At 42.6% G+C, this 12,938-nt stretch overlaps 1 protein-coding gene across 1 annotated transcript in view; it reads left to right on the plus strand.

The window, feature by feature from the left end:
- Positions 1-625: 625 nt before the first annotated feature.
- The window catches only part of WNT2 (Wnt family member 2), a 43,872-nt gene continuing 31,559 nt past the window's right edge, over positions 626-12,938 (plus strand). Inside the window, exons 1-3 of the mRNA XM_065938979.1 lie at positions 626-1,131; positions 3,249-3,475; positions 8,736-9,013. Coding sequence (XP_065795051.1) covers positions 1,049-1,131; positions 3,249-3,475; positions 8,736-9,013 — 588 coding nt within the window. The 5' untranslated portion in view covers positions 626-1,048. The remainder of the gene's footprint in view (positions 1,132-3,248; positions 3,476-8,735; positions 9,014-12,938) is intronic.

Genomic DNA, 12,938 nt, shown 5'->3' on the forward strand with positions numbered 1-12,938 from the left:
CCTTTACCTCCGCCAGGCGCAAAAGCCGAGCGCCCGGGCGACAGGAGGCGCGACCAGGGCTGGGGCGCGGACCCTCAGCGGGCTCCTGCTGCCTCGCTTCCTCCCTGCGTGGTCTTTTGCGCCAGGGAGGAGCTGGGTGTGCGTAAAAGCCGCATCTTCCCCAGACGCTATGGCTGAGTACGCCCGGGTGAGGTCCGGAGGGTCAGGGACCTTCCTGGCTCCCTTCCCAGCGAGCTCTGTATATAAGCCCAGCACGGAGGAATCAAGGCCACAGGTCCTCGTTTCCTTGAGGCCTGGCCCCTCCCTCCCCAACCTTGCTCTGCTTAGCTCCAAATTTACAAGTGTTTGCTCTTCCTTTCGGTGTTAGGGAGAGAAGCGGCGGAACGAGTTGAAAATCAGCTCTGGCTTTCTGCCTCCAGTACACAGCTGTCTCCTTTCCCTCTGCCTCGTTTCCCCACATTGCACGCTGGGGGACTTCTGCAGCCTCGCCTATCCGGAGCGCTCGGTCCCGCAGCTGGGGACCCACTGATGCTCTTTGACCCGGAGCTTCCCGAAAGGTGCCTGCCTCCGCGGGTGCTCCAGGCCACGCAGAGCTGTTTCTTCCTCTCCACCTCACTTCTCACTTCACCCACAGACCTCTCCTGCCATCATTTCATCCAGCCTTATATAAAACACCGCCCCCCCCACCGCCTCCGCCACCCTAGCCGGCGCAGCGCCCCCTCCCTCGGCTGCGCCTGGGCGGGCAGGGAGCTGAAGGGACCGGGACGCGCGGGAGGCGCGCAGAGCTCTCCAGCAGCCCGCGCTCGCCGCGCCTGGGGAATTGGCTGTGGGCGAGGCGGCCCGAGCTGGCCTTTATCGCTCGCCCCGCTGGTCGCTTGAAACTTTATCAGCGAGTCTCGCCACTCGCCGCAGACGCGAACGGGGGGCGGGGGCGCGGCGAGGCGCCGGCGGCCGTGACGAGGCGCTCCCAGCGCTGAGCGCTTCTGCTCCGGGCACGCATGGCGCCCGCACACGGAGTCTGACCTGATGCGGACGCAAGGGGGTTAATATGAACGCCTGTCTCGTTGGAATCTGGCTCTGGCTCCCTCTGCTCTTTACCTGGCTCAGCCCTGAGGTCAGCTCTTCATGGTGGTAAGTCCTCGCGCACGGGCGCCGAGGGATTTTGGAGATGGGAATGGAGACCTCAGTGGTCACACAGATCCTTCCCGGCGGCTCTTCCTCGCGGCCGTGGCAGTCACGGATTCCGACCCGATCCCAGCGGCTGCCCTCTCCTATCACCCCTTCGCTTTTCCTCGGAAGGCCATTCCGGCTTTGACAACTCCAATCCTTCCACCACTACCCCCACCCACTACACACACATTGCCCCTCAAACGAGAGCTCGGATGTTTGGTTTATTTGGATCCAGCTGAGTGACAGCAAAATCGGGATCTTTTAGACAAGCGCTAGCCGGGTCTCTGGCTCTACTAGCACAGACGTCTGTGTCTGCGTGCGCACGCGCGCGCGTGTAAACTCACCTCCAAAACTACAATCGTACCCCTCTGCTCCCACCCCGCAAAACCCTCAAGGTACACCGACGGGCCAATTCAGGCAGGCGCGAGCCGTAGAACCCAATGCGTGTGATTTTGCATTATTTCTCGTCCTTCCACATTCCTAGTGCTTCATCCCAGTGGGGCGGAAGAACGTGTTGCTGCCCCCAGGTAGAGACTACCGCCTTAATAGAAAGCTCCAGAGGTCGGGGACACTGAGACGTTACCCCGTTAGAAACCAGTCATCTCAAAGGGTAACTTTGCTTCTGTGCCTTTATACGGTGACCTTCTGTCTATTTTGCAGAGTGAAGGAACTTTGAAACCCAACAGGTTATCATCCTTAAATGTTACAAGGGGAGAAGCTCTCCCCACCCACAAACTCTTCTCCATCTCCTTCTGATCTTGAGAAGAGAGAGTTGAGAACTCTAACGTTTTTGCACCTAAAAACTTCAGAACAGACACTTAAAACTCGATTTAGAAAGATCGGTTATCTGTTATGAAGTGCTTTTTTTTTTTTTTTTTTTTTTAAAGAATCTGGCAAAAGTAAGGTATCTTGGCCAAATGAAAGACTAGAGCAGGAAACTTTAGGAAGACACAAGCTCTCCAAAGAAGCAAGGCAAAGGGTTGATAGGAAGAGGGGTTCAATTCCTTCCTAAGCTGCTTTGAACAGAAAGGCGTTTAGCCTTGACATTGCTGACACAGGATCAAAGATTGATTTATCAGAGTGACCATTTTTCAATAAAATGACTATTTCTGTTTCCATGGGTGTATAAACATTATTTACTGCCCAGGCTTTTTGTCACATTGTCTCTCAGCTGTCACTTAAATATATTTTTGGGGAGTCACAGCTGTAACGATTTTATGATCATATAAAATAATGAAAATACAAGAAAAAGACATTCTCCTTGTTTGATCGCTTCAAAAGACACCTATGGCAGCTTGGGTTATATAAAAGGTACCTTTCTAAACATTTCACAACTAATAGAGAACATCTGGGTAGAGATGATGATGTAATTTTTTGTTAAAGTTTCTTTTCAAAAGTACTTTATGAAGCTATAACACTGTTTGATTCTTCCAAACATTTAGTATCCTTAATAACAATAGAAAGATTTTTTTTCCAAGGGTTCTCTATAAAAGCCAAAAAGAGCTGGAAAATGGAAATATTTAAAGGATTCTTTAGTAGGAAAAGAATGGCATGTCTGAGCAGAGAGTGTAGCATCAGATCCCAGTAGGTGCTGATTAGACACAGTTTCTTTAAGACATTTAAACATCAGATCAACAAAATGGCAGTGAAGAGCTTCTAAAGGTCCACTTCTTCCGAAGCCAAGTCTGGACACACTGTGTATTGAGATCAGAGCCTTCTTGAGAAAAATGTCTTCCAAAAACCTGTTGGCCCTTCCGCTCTCACCCCATTCCTGGACTGCAGACCTCGCCTCTCCCACTCTGCCCAGAGCCTCATCTGGTGGCCTTGGCTTCATGGCCAAGAAACAGTCAGCACTTGGTTTGGGGGTGGCTTCTACCAGATCACTCACCATACCTGCCATGCCACTTCTCCAGTGAACTTAAGTTAAAAAAACAAAACAAAGCAAATTTTGCTTTCTAATATCCCCTAAAGGATAAAGAATTCACATTTGAAATGCTGTTTTGAACTTATCCCACTCCGGGGAGACACCCTGCCCGGCCTTGCTGTTCAGTACTCTCCCCAACGTTGGTCCTCCCTAGGTACATGAGAGCTACGAGTGGCTCCTCCAGGGTGATGTGTGACAACGTGCCGGGCCTGGTGAGCCACCAACGGCAGCTGTGCCACCGACACCCGGATGTGATGCGCGCCATTGGCCTGGGCGTGACTGAGTGGACGATGGAGTGCCAGCACCAGTTCCGCCAGCACCGCTGGAACTGCAACACCCTGGACAGGGACCACAGCCTCTTCGGCAGGGTCCTGCTGCGAAGTAAGTCTCTCGCCTTCACACAGCTCACGGGCTCTGCGCTTACATGCACTCACCCTTATTTGGTCTTCACAGTCCCTGCCCGTCTTGTCTTGCATTCTGTTCAGTCAAGTAGCTTGTTCTGTTGGGTGCCCTTGGCCCTATTTTACATATGCGGGCTCGAGAATCAAGAAGCCTGTCTGAAGTTTTGGAGGAGGCTGGTCATGGGTCAGCATGCAGCGTCCCTTGGCTCTGTCCATCCATGTCCCGTCATAACCCTGCCTGTCCCTCTAGGTTCAGATTTTGTCTCTAGGAGAAAAGGAAGTAGCAGCCACAGAGCACTCTTGACTTTTAAACTCTTCTTTCTGGGACCTGACTCTTCCAGAAGGATTTAGCAGAAGATTGGGAAAGAATGCCCACATCTTTTATTGGCCATAAATGGTCATTGTTACGATAACAAATCAGTGTGATTGAGAAGCAGAGAGAAACCTCTGCTTATCACCTTTGACCTCCCATTCAGCTACTCAGTCTTGGGTCACTCTGTTCCTAAACTTTTTTTTTTCAGTAACCTGTAGATTCTGTAAGGCAGGGGCTCATTCTGCCTTCTCTGCACCTAGCTTGTATCTCATATGTTGTAGGCAGCACTCATTCATTGAATGGTTGAATGAATGAATGGATAAACTTGCAGTGAGTACCTATTCTCCAGGTACCTTTTAGGCAGAAGCATATTTATGGAAGGTAGGGTGAGAACCATGAATACATCAAGGTAGACCTTGGAGATATTGCAGGTTTGGTTCTGGATCACTAGTCACTACAGTAAAGCAAGTCACATGAACTTTTTTGGTTTCCCAATGCATATAAAAGTTATGTTTAAATTATATATATGTATATTGCATTATGTATACATGTCTATTAACTACTATAAAAACAATGTTACGTACCTTAATTTTAAAATACTTTATTCAAAAAATGTTGTCATCTGACAATGCAGGGTTGCCACAAAGCTTCCGTTTGTTAAAAAAAAAAAAAAATCACAGTATCTGTGAAGGGCAATAAAGTGCAATAAAATGGGGTACGCCTGTGGTTTACTTTTTTTAGAAAGCACATTGAAAATTATCTAATTACATAATAAACTTAAATGTTCTGAATGTGGAAAGTAGCTCACTAGCTTGTATACAAGCAGAGAAAATTAACTGAAAATCAAATCCTATTTTAAAAAATAAAAATGCATCCCTTAACCTGGCCTTAGCAGCTTCTTCAAGAAGCCACACATCCCATTTGCTACTGGGAAATCTGACTGAAGACACAACAGTCTATGTGTGAACCCCAGAAAGAGGAAGCTTTCCTCTTGTATTTGCCCACCGCCCTCCCCTACCCCCTTCCTAAGAAAATCATTCGGGCTGTGTGCTTGGTAATGCTTAACAGAGGGTGTTTCTATCATGTAATCATCATAGCCCTAGGGTTTTATGAGGCCAAACGCATAACTGAATGTCTCTAAAAATCCCCCAAGGGCGTAGTGCTCTCACTCTTAGTGTATCCCTGAAGTTAATTTACTGCGATATTCTGCAATTTTATTCTCTAGTTTAAGAACTATATTCTTCTGCATTCCTTTTGGAGTTTCGATATGACATCGCAAAATTTTTGAGAGGATGATAATAATAAATTTCAGCTACATGGAATTTTAAGGCTTCACCTAGATTAGCTCACCAGTGAATCAATCAAAGTGCTGGACCTTGTCAAAGAATTTGCAAATATCTGGCACAAGGAATCTTTGCATATATTATGTACAGGCTCTCGGTATTTAAGATGTATTAGGAGTGTTCCTTTTCAAAGTTCTCACAACCATTTCCAATGGTTACAAATTAAGAGTACCTCTTATTTATAAAATGATCACCTACAGTCTGTCTATGAAAATCTCCATAATGAAAAAAACCCCTTCAGATCACAAATCAAAGGAAGCAAGTTTGACCACTGATCCTAAAGACAGTATATCTCCCAAAGCTGGAGATTCATTCATAAAATACTTTAACTTAATATCAGCAATATTTGTTTCTTCAGAGCTGTACCGTGGCTGAGAGGGAAAAGGTAATAAATAGAGAAAGCATAACAAGTTTGACTCAATCGAAGGCTTCAGGTAAATTAGAGATTATAACTGTATTTCCTTCAGATTTCTTTCATATGAAGCCGAATGCTCTGCCAAAGCACTCAAAACTTAGAACACTCATGCTACACAATTTCTTTCCAATCTTCACAGAAGGCCAGATTTCTTCCTGGACATTTATGTAAACTCCTGTGACTGTCAGTGATGATTTTGTGTTGGTTATGGGAAGGCTGAATTTGGCCTAAGGTAGCTTATCCTGGAAATAATCACAAAATTCCAATGAAGCTATCCAAAGAGTTTTACAATTAATTGCTTGGAGGGAAACTCATATCTTAGAGTTGTAAAGAACTCTCCTTCGGAAACCTAAATATTCTCATAGATGAATAGGAAAGACAAAGGGCAGTACCATAGATGAGGAGAACATAAAAGTTACTAACATACCCTGTGGTCACAGAGAAATGGAGAATATCTGCCTCTTTTGCTTCAGAGAACAACAGTAAGACCAGAACAAGTTTTAGGAACTTTTGTAATTTGCTCATTGAACTGGCTGTCCCCAGACATGGGCAGAGATATGTAAAGACAGAACTAGTAAACTTAAAAATAATCCTACAAAAATTTGCATATGCCTCCAGAATTCTAGAGTAAGCCTTAAGCAAAAAAAGGTCATTAGGTAGCATCCTTGCTTTAAAAAGAAAAAAAAAAAGCAAGCATTTAAAAAAAGAGCTGCACAATCCATAGCCTTCCAGAAAGTCTAGCCTCTAATGTTTTGCCCTCCCAGTCACCTATGCTAGCCTATACACTGAGTAAACACTGCTTAACACTGCTTGACTTACCTCAAACCAAAAATTAGAGAAACTTCAATAGTAACATAATAGGAAGTCTAAATATCACCATTCAGATTTGGATTTTGTTTAATACTGCAATGGCTTTAAGCAGAATCAGTTTTTCTAAGAGGACTAAGATCAAAATTTATTTTGTTACAAAGCCAACTCTTGAAATGTGCTACTATTTTGCACATAGCATTTAAGTGATTCATCTAAGACACTTAACTGAAAACATCTTAAGGCCGTATCTACATGATACTGAAACATCTGGAGGTAAAATGAAAAGTCATTCCATGTGCTATTTTTTTATTTAAATAAACAAATATCTAACTATTTAGTAATGAGTTTGAATAATAAATGACACATATTCAGAAAGGTGATGGTTTGGCTTTGGAAATTATTTCTGAAATGTAGCTGATTTTGAGTGATTTTTTTTTCTTTCAGCCAATAAGTCAATGTACTTGTTTGCAAGTTAAGCCAGGATGCAGTCTATGAGTAGGCAATTCACTCCTCTACCAACTTGCAAAATACTGTCTGGTCACTGACATTCTATCATCTGCATCTTCCCTAGCTTTCCCCTAAAAGACCACCTCCTAAAGTTTCTCTTCTTTCTCCTTAAAAATTAAGATTAGTGTAAATAGATTATGCATTTGAGAATTTCCCCCCATGTGATATCTCTAAATATGGGCACTGAACTCCAAATTCAAAACCAGGTTTTAGCAGACCAATGGGATGACTATGGACAAGGTATTTTCTTAAACAGTAAAATGGGTAAGATAAAACTTTTATTTATCTGAAAGCTACTACCAGAGATTAAGCCATATCTCCATCTATTAGTCACCATTTTTTTATAGAACATCTCAATTTCACTTAGAAAATCATCTGTGATCTTTATAATATAATCTGGAATTCTAAAACAGCTCCCATGACCATCACATTTCTCTCCGGAGAGCACTACCTGCTACCTATGGCAAATATTCATATAATAGATTCTACTTAACTTCAAGGCATGATTGATTCCTTTTCTTGGTTTGTTTGATGATTAGAGGTTTCAGGGGAGATTTTTTTGAAGGCTGAGGTAAGTGCCATTTAATATGGTGTAGATACGTTTTCCTGATTTTTAATAATGAGACTAGCAGAGCAAATATTGCAAGGGATGAATAATAAATTTTAGCACTGACTGACAAGCGGAAACAAGTAGGGCTTCGATGCGAAAAGGTGGTTTGTTCTCCCAGCTGCGTGGTTCAAAAAGTCACACTCGTTTTGACATGCTGAGTCACCAAATGGCTCTCCATTTGCTGCCTTGCATTGGCATTAGCTTGTTCAGCTTCTAGTTTGATTGTTAATATATTTGCTGCAGCAACCATTAATAAAAAGGCATGCTAATAACAATGAAATACAGCTCCACTTGAAAAATGAGGTGCACACAGACCCTAAAGAGCCTTATATCTGTCACTATACCACAACACCGTGTTATGAGTTACTACAGATTATTAAAATAATTTAATGTAGTTATTGCACTGAAATATGTACCTTTCAGTCTGTAAGTGAAAGTAGCCTGTGCTCTAATAAAGAACAATTCTAAGAAAGCACCCCGAAGGGTTCTTGCCCAGGTCTAATTATAAGCGGTAAATTTGTTTCCTTCCAGAAAAACCAAAGAAAAGCTTTTCACTGTCTTTCACCCAATACCAGTGATTAGTGCAGGTGTTCCAGAAGAAAGTAAATTCACCTTAATAGTTAGACGTAGCATGTAACTCAAGGATATTGCATACTGCCTCCAAAAATCTCTCCCTTGCAAGTTGATGCCAAGAGGGGATGGTTACTGCCATGAACTGTCTTCCCATCTCAGCTCCTAGATTAGTTTGAATTCAGCATTTCAGTAATAATCATTTACATGCATATGAGTGTCCTCAATAATGCCTGGAAGTTTTTTTCCAGGAGAGCTGTAGTGGCATGAATACCAAAATATGTTACGGAACAACAGAATTGTAAAATTCAGACTGTATGGTGCAGAGGAGGAAACGAAGGCCTAGGTACATTTGTCTCCTCTCTTCTGAGACGCATGAGATTCTAGGTTAAAGAAGGCACATGTATGAGACTGGCGTGTGCAGGGCAGGCTCCTGCTGCATTTTCTTTTATACTCTGTCTACTTTAAGGGTAGTTGTTACACAGTTATCCAAACTGACAAAGGCTTGTAGTAAGTGCAGTGATTCATATTCAAGAGTGAGCCTTGGCTCTAGGAAAGAATCCTTCAAGAATTCTTTGTCAGAGGCAGAACAAGTATTGAACAGCCATCGTGTGAAAGTCATTCCCAACAAGCCATTCCGGACTGCTCTTAAGAACAGCATTTTTGTTACAGGTAGCCGGGAATCTGCATTTGTTTACGCCATCTCTTCAGCTGGAGTTGTATTTGCCATCACCAGGGCCTGTAGCCAAGGAGAATTAAAATCCTGTTCCTGTGACCCAAAGAAGAAGGGAACCGCCAAGGACAACAAGGGCACTTTTGACTGGGGTGGCTGCAGTGATAACATTGACTATGGGATCAAGTTTGCCCGAGCGTTTGTGGACGCCAAGGAAAGGAAAGGCAAGGATGCCAGAGCCCTGATGAATCTTCACAACAACCGAGCCGGCAGGAAGGTATGGACTGCCACAGTGCTCACTGTGCAGACTGCATGGCCTTATAAATCACTTAAGCCAAGCTTATCTTAAACTTTCCGAGAGTTACAAAAATGCTTATCGTCACAGCTTCCCACTGTCCCCCAGCCCAGAGCTGTTTGCTCTACAGAATACCACCGACTGGGCTGAAATATCCCCCCTGCACTCCACCTTCCCGGCCACAGCGGAGGTGAAAGAGCCCACCCGCTGCTTTTGGCAGTGTGGACAGTCAAGGGTCTGGTCTCTCTGGATACTGTTCCATGTAGTCACAAGACAGCATCTGTGACTGAGACTAGGAATGCATCCCACATACCGATGGGACATGAATGCTTGTATCTAAGGGGTGGCAAGACCAAGAACATCTTCTCTCAAACTTATCATGAAAGCAGCTCACCAGGCATGGCTTGTTGGCTTCTTCTAGATTTAGGGAGGCTCTTTTTAGAACCAGACCCCAGTTTCCATCTTGAAAGCCCCACCTTGGGTTTTCTGGTACCGGATGAGTAAATGCACCAGGGGAAGACATGCCCCAAAGAGGCGCTTTGGCCCCTTAACCACTAGTCCTACCTAACTTTTTGGGTATCTGGTCAGTATTCATTCCCTAACCCCTATTTGTTAGATGAGGAAACAGACCCTCCAGAGCTCAGGTTACCTGCAGAATCAGAAGAAATGTCAGGACTAGAACTCAGGTTCCACCTCCCGGCCTCAGGGTGGTTTGGCCTAGGATTAAACCATTTTAATGCCAGTGCTCAATCCACTGATGAGCCATGTTTTGGGATATGGTGGCATGACCAGAATAACTAGAGAATCTGAATGCTGCATGTTAGGCCTTTGTGTAAAGAAAGCATAAACCAGTTGGGCTAATCAAACACTCAGTCAGAACCATTCTAAAATAACCTCATTGCCAATGACAAGAGATAACCATAATTTGTCTTTTATCAACACAAAATAAAAATGTGCTTGATATTAATATGTAAAGAAAGATCAGCATAAAATTGAAAAGTCCCCAGGGGGGCTTTAATAGGAAAAAGAATAGAAAAGAATGCAGATCTGTTTGGATGAAAACCCTTTTACTAGGCTCACAGAGGGAACAGATCTCATTTAAAGGAAGTTGGAAGAAAAGAAATCTTGCTTAGCACATGGAATAAGATGAGTGTGACCTGAACTGTTTACAAATAGTACCTTCTTGAACTTTGCAAATCAACATTCCTTATTTTCATGAATTTATGAACTTACAGTGACTACTGCCAAGAATATAGACTACGGTTGTAGACTACAGTTGTGCAATCCTACAACTATTGGTAATTACTGTTTATGCAATGGCTCAGATAAGGAAAAATTTACATTGACCTTTGTTTTGACATCGAGACCACATATATAGGTTATAAAGTGTGGTGTCTTTGATAGGAGAATGCTGCTCAATTATTCAATCACAATAGACAGATCTCTCAGACTATCTGTAAGATAACAGCATATGGTCATACACTACATCCAAAATAACATTGACTCGTCAAAATAAATGTTAATTTTGCTTAGCAGGTCATTAGATATTGAATGTTTCCATTCTTCAAGACAACAGATCTCAGCTATTATACTGTAGGCTCTGAATCAATATGACTTTTAATGTAAATCACATGATTCCTCACTGGGTAGAGGTGAACAGCTGTCAGGCCTCAGATATTCTCCTGCCTACTCTGCAAAACTTAGGAGGCTACTTTTGATTGGAATAAAAGTGCACACACTGACTTTTTAAAATGTGGCTTTAATTAATGGTGGGTGGGCAGACTTTTTCAAGGAGATGCATGATGTCAGTGAATATGAACTTTAATGAGAGTAAATGTATTGAGATAAACATGCGTCTCTAATTCTCTTCTTGCGGTCATTAGACCCCCAGCCTCTGCTCCCCCTTCTTACCAGCAGAAGGTCTGTGGAATCAAAATGAGAACAGGCTGGGCCGTGTTTGAAGGCAAACCTCCTGAGCTAAGCCTCCAACTGGCCTGGCTCTAGTAAACCCCAGCCTCCAAGGCTGACAGCAACATTGATTCATCTGTTTTTTTATTCCTTGCTTTTCAGTATTTCCCAAATTGTCCAATATGAACATTTTCTACTATTTTAAATGGGGGTGGGGGGAGGAGTTGGGCCAGTACATTTAAAAAAAAAGCCATATATTCCAAGATTGTTCTGTTTAGCCAATGCTACACAGGAGAATTCAACAGTGCCATCACAACAGGCCTTAACTTCCCTAATATTTGAGCAGTTTAATTCCTTTATTTTACAGCTGGTTAGAGCACCCTCATGTGTCTCTGTACTGTAATATCATTTTATATCTGTACTGTTATATCATTTGATTTTCATCACACCTTCAACAGAATTTCTAATGATGTTTTCCTGAAACTCACCTTGAGTCTAGTTTTCTACCTCCAAATAGGGCTATTAATAAGTCTTGAAAAGATAAACCTACCTTGTTCAAAACAAACATTTTATGGGAAAAGACATTCCATAGCTTCACTCAGAAGTTCTTTTTAGATCTAAAGAAGCCATACTATGAAAGCTTGTAAACTTCATTGTAAGGTAGGTTAAGATAAATGACAAGCAAAAGGCACTTGGTTGATATCCACCACTTGTTTCCTCTCAGGATCCAGAAAATGGCTTTTAAAGTAATCCACTCTTTCTATATGAAGTAATCCCAACTTCTTTTATGTTTCCTGAGAAAATCTGTCTCAAAATAGTCCATGTACCCAATCAAATACTGCCCTTCAATCACTGGACATTTCCATAAGAGAGGCATTCCATAAAGATATTTTCCTGCAAAAGTATTTCTTACCATAGTGAAGATGGAACATAGGATGTGAAGCAAGACCTACCTTCATTTTCACCCTGCAATACCAGTGGCTTAGATCACTGAATTCAGCTCTCCCAGATGTAAAAGGGACTATAGAATGCTATGGAAAGACAAGGGAAGTGAACATAAGAGAACTTGACACATAGTAGGTGTTTAGTAGAAGTTAGTCCCCCCTCTTCTTCCCTTTGTGATGTGAAGGTTATCTGTAATTCGGGGTACAGAATCAGGCACAAATCCAGTTTGAGCTGGTACTTAAGATTCAATCTGATCTCCGCAAGTACCCAGAGACTCATCTTCAAATACAATCTGACATACTAATAAAAAATAGGCATACAGTATTCCCTAGTGTACAAAAGACCACCAAAATCCTTTGTAATCTGATTTTCTAAAAACCCCTATAGGAATAAAAAATAGTATTAGTATTTTTGTTTTTCAAATAAGGAAACTGGGTCTCAGAGGGATCAAGTTACTAACACATAGGCACACAGTCATGAAGTACTGGGCTTGGGGGTTCAAACCCTCTGCTTTCACCCTTTTGTCTTTATCTACCTTTCCGTGTTGTCTCTGTTGAGAAAGATAAACACACAGTATTTCTGTATTTTAAAAAATTAAAAACAAAAACAGCAGCAGCTGCTGCCCTTGGAAGGTAGTTTACTGATGATTTTTCCCCTTTGTTTGTGTCTTTAATTTCACAAATCTTCTACAGTGAATATGTATTATTATTTTTAATAAAAGGGAAAACTTTGTTTTAAATGCCAAAAACATAACTTCTAGTCACCATGAGCATGCCTAAAGCAACTCAGCCTTATTGGGTGGGATTCCCAAAATTTCAACTCAGGGCACAGCAAGTATTCGCTGTTGGGTTAAATTTGGGAAAAGCACTGCTTCTGGCACTATGTCACATGGAGAAAAGAATAAAACAAAGTTCCAACCACAGGAAACTAAATCTGAGTCAGGGAGACAAGTGAAATACAATTGCGAGGAAGCCCTATACTATATGGTATAATAGAAAAATCACCCAACAGAGCCAGTCGGTTGAGGAGAGAAAGGCTATGTCATAAAAGAACT

Source organism: Muntiacus reevesi, chromosome 6, assembly GCF_963930625.1.
Source record: "Muntiacus reevesi chromosome 6, mMunRee1.1, whole genome shotgun sequence".
Lineage (NCBI taxonomy): Eukaryota > Metazoa > Chordata > Mammalia > Artiodactyla > Cervidae > Muntiacus > Muntiacus reevesi.